This window comes from Coffea arabica, chromosome 5e (genome assembly GCF_036785885.1).
Source record: "Coffea arabica cultivar ET-39 chromosome 5e, Coffea Arabica ET-39 HiFi, whole genome shotgun sequence".
Lineage (NCBI taxonomy): Eukaryota > Viridiplantae > Streptophyta > Magnoliopsida > Gentianales > Rubiaceae > Coffea > Coffea arabica.
The window spans coordinates 46,057,995-46,061,567 of record NC_092318.1 but is presented as its reverse complement, the minus strand read 5'-3'; the positions used below and the strand labels follow the sequence as shown (position 1 = coordinate 46,061,567).

At 37.3% G+C, this 3,573-nt stretch overlaps 1 protein-coding gene across 1 annotated transcript; it reads left to right on the top strand.

The window, feature by feature from the left end:
• The first annotated feature begins 1,884 nt into the window (after positions 1–1,884).
• Positions 1,885–3,573, top strand: LOC113687536 (phenolic glucoside malonyltransferase 1-like). Its single transcript, XM_027205125.2, has one exon. The coding sequence runs from the start codon at positions 2,003–2,005 to the stop codon at positions 3,443–3,445; it is 1,443 nt and encodes a 480-aa protein (XP_027060926.1). The 5' UTR covers positions 1,885–2,002; the 3' UTR covers positions 3,446–3,573.

The window sequence follows — 3,573 nt, the reverse complement described above, 5'->3', positions numbered from 1 at the left end:
CAATATAAAATTAGATGAAACTCAACTAAAGCATTTCTAATTATTTTTTCATCCATCCAACGATCCCTAAGCAATTAATATTACAAAGGCACTTAAAGTCTTTGTGGATTGAAAGGTTAATATTTCGAATCTTACCTCCCATTAATTATTACTTCACGAGACTTCTCCAAATTCAACAAGTGACAACGGGCACCCGTCTAGTTTTCTTTGGTTCCTAATGATCTAATTGAGTCTGTCCCCTTCCTAAAAATAGAAAAATGTGATGTTGATAACATATATATATATACTAGAATGGTTCTGGCTGTGCAAGGCACAGCCATTGCCCAATCTATTGTGTAACAAATATTGAAAAATTCCTTGTCACTATTTATTTTTAAACTTGGGCACAATTGTATCTAATTCTTATTCTAAATTAGAAATAAATTACCCATTTGAAAAGGTTCAAAATTCTCATCAGACTAAATAATCATTCCTCTAAATGCAATAGCACAACCAATTCCCAACTTATTGTGTAGAAAATATAATTCAGAGCACCTAAATTGTAAGTAGTGAGAATTCTTATGTAGATGTATATAATGTAATAAGGTGTTTACCATAACTCACGCCCACCTATTAAAATTGAAGAAATGTTGATCCTAACAATATTAGCTATGAACATTATTTTTTATTTTTATTAATTGAAATACCAACCTAAATACTGTTATTATTTGCTGTTCTTTTTTCTTTTTAAGTTTAAAAATTTTTTAAAAGCATTTTTAGGCTAGAGGATTAAAGTTTTAGTTGAAAAGAAATCCGATATTAGAGATTCTTGTAGAAAATTTTATTAAGTTCAGTGATTTTGTGGTATAATTGAAAAACTTTTGTGGATTGCTTGCTTCATTGGTCATCAGGTTGTAAACATAGCATGCCAAATACATTCACTTGCAAGATGTGGAAAATATTAAGTGCGTAATCATATTTAAAAATGGGGCTAAATTTGTATTAAAAGTTTAGAAGAACACATTCAGCTACACTGAAACTAATAAAATAGGAAAAAAATGAATTTTGACAATCAAAACCAAGACTAAATAGTCCAAGAAAGGGGGAGCAATGAAAAAGAAAGGAGGATTATTTGACCCAACATGCAAAAAATAACCCTTAATAGTTACCTACTGTTTTGAGAAGATGTTATATCTGGTAAGGCAAAATTGTCATGAAATGGTAAAAGACATACAAGCCCCTTAACAGTAGTTAACTGCTTAGTCCAGAAATTAAATTTTGGAGGGCATTGTTGGCAAAAGACAGCTGCTACAGTACACTCCAGCTCCTTCCTTTCGTTTGTTGAGAGGAAAAAGAAATAGACGGTAAAGAAATAGGAATGAAGCAGAAAAATGGTAGGCTAAAAGTCAAAAGAAGCGGAAAGTGATACCGTAGAGGAAGAAGGGAAAGACGCGGGAGAACAGGTAGGAGAGGTGCAGGTGAAAAACCAAAATTCAGCCCAAATAGTGAGCTACTATTCTGAAAGCCTGTTATGTCTAGAAGGACAAACACGTAATTTTAAGTAAAAGGATAAAAATGCCCTACAATAGTCGCACACTGTTTAGACCAGAATACACTTTATGAGGTTATTGCTGAAAAACAAAAAATACAGTAGCTGCTCTTCTCCATGTTTTGCAACGTGGATCAACGTGGGAGAAGAAACCTTCTTAGGTTTTTATATATATGTAAGATATATATATATATTTACACACACGTGCCGAAAGGATCCAACATCTTATGTCTGTCGACAGGCGAGTGGGAGGATAGGTGGGCCCCTTTGCTACGTGGCCGAAGGCCGCTGGCGACTATTCAGATGTGTGATATATATCCATTCTGCACTCTTGACCACACAGACGAGCTCATATATCCATTCGCTAACTACACCAAATAAAGTAGAGAAGAGGAAAGAAAACATCTTTCCTTGTTTTCTTAATAAAAGAACATCTTTCGATCAAACACGCAATATAGCACCAACGAAGGTAAAATGGCTACACCCGATGCAGTCACCGTGCTTAAGTACTCTTTAGTGTCACCGCCGTCGTCTGCGGCGGTCACTGCAATGTCTCTTCCTTTAACATTCCTTGATATGCACTGGTTGCACTTTCCCCCTATTGAACGCCTCGTCCTTTATGAAGTACCTCAGCTCTCTAGAGCACATTTCATCGAGCACATCATTCCTAAGCTTGAACATTCGCTCTCCTTGACACTCCAACATTTTCTTCCCCTAGCCGGGAATTTGATAGTTCCTTCCAATTCAAATTCCGGCACGCCCGAAATTCGTTACAAAAGTGGAAGTTCACTAGCACTAATCATTGCCGAGTGTACCACGACTGATTTCAATTATCTTACAGCAAACCATGCACGGAATTGTTGTGATTTTCATCCTTTGATTCCTGAATTGAAACCATCTAATCGGGATGATTCCGGATCCACAGCCTGGACTACCCCGGTTCTTGCTCTTCAAGTTACATTATTTCCAGACTGTGGAATGTCTGTTGGAATCTCAAACCACCACACTGTCGGAGATGCCGGCAGCGTTTTCAGATTTATGAAGACGTGGGCTGCTTTATGCTCCAAATGTCTCGAAGATAATATCGACAGAGATGATGTTGCAGCAACTCTAGTAAGTGATTCTCCACCATGTTACGATAGGACTATGATCAAAGACCCAAAGGGACTTAGCTCAATTTTTTGGGACCAAGGGGTCGTCTTCATAAAGCTTTTTCAAAATGAGAGTTCTACTGATATTACAGCAAAACCTATGACCAAAACAGACAAAGTTCGCAGATCTTTTGTTATTAGCAGAAACAATATTGAAAAACTCAAGAGGTTAGCCCTGCAAAAACGGCCACAATTAGTTCATTTATCATCATTTACGGTAATTTGTGCCCATGTTTGGACTTGCTTGGTAAAATGTCGTGGTCCAAGTGGAGAACCTGTGGATGATGAAGAGGCGGAACACTTTTATTGCCTGGCTGATTGTAGAGGACGTATGGATCCACCTTTACCTTCCAACTATTTTGGCAATTGCCAAACACTTATTAGGAAAAATGAAAAAAATGGAAAGTTAATTGGAGAAGAAGGATTTCCAGTTGCAGTTGAGTTAATCGGGGAGGGCATTCATCAGAGATTGAAGAACAATGATTCACTCTTCGATGATGCTGACACGTGGTTGCTGGAGCCTGCAGGTATAAATTTGGACAGGCTTGTTTCCGTGGCTGGCTCACCAAGGTATAACTATTACAATCTGGATTTTGGATGGGGAAAGCCTAAAAAGTTCGAGTTCATTTCGATTGATACTTCAGGGGCCATTTCTCTTAGTGGGAGTAGAGAATCAGATGGAGATATTGAGGTTGGCTTATCCCTTTCCAAGCCAAGAATGGATGCTTTTACGGTTATTTTTAACGACCGGCTTAATTCTCTGTAAAATTCTACGGTAAAAGTTAATTTTGGGACGCTTGTATGTCGTTTCTAGTTTTTGGTTGCTACGTACTGGTAACAACTTTATTTGTTAGTACTACCAATTATGATAATACAATGAGATTATCTTATACA

Bases quoted from the DNA above. Each gene is read 5' to 3' on its own strand.
- LOC113687536 (XM_027205125.2), top strand. From the start codon at position 2,003: ATGGCTACACCCGATGCAGTCACCGTGCTTAAGTACTCTTTAGTGTCA.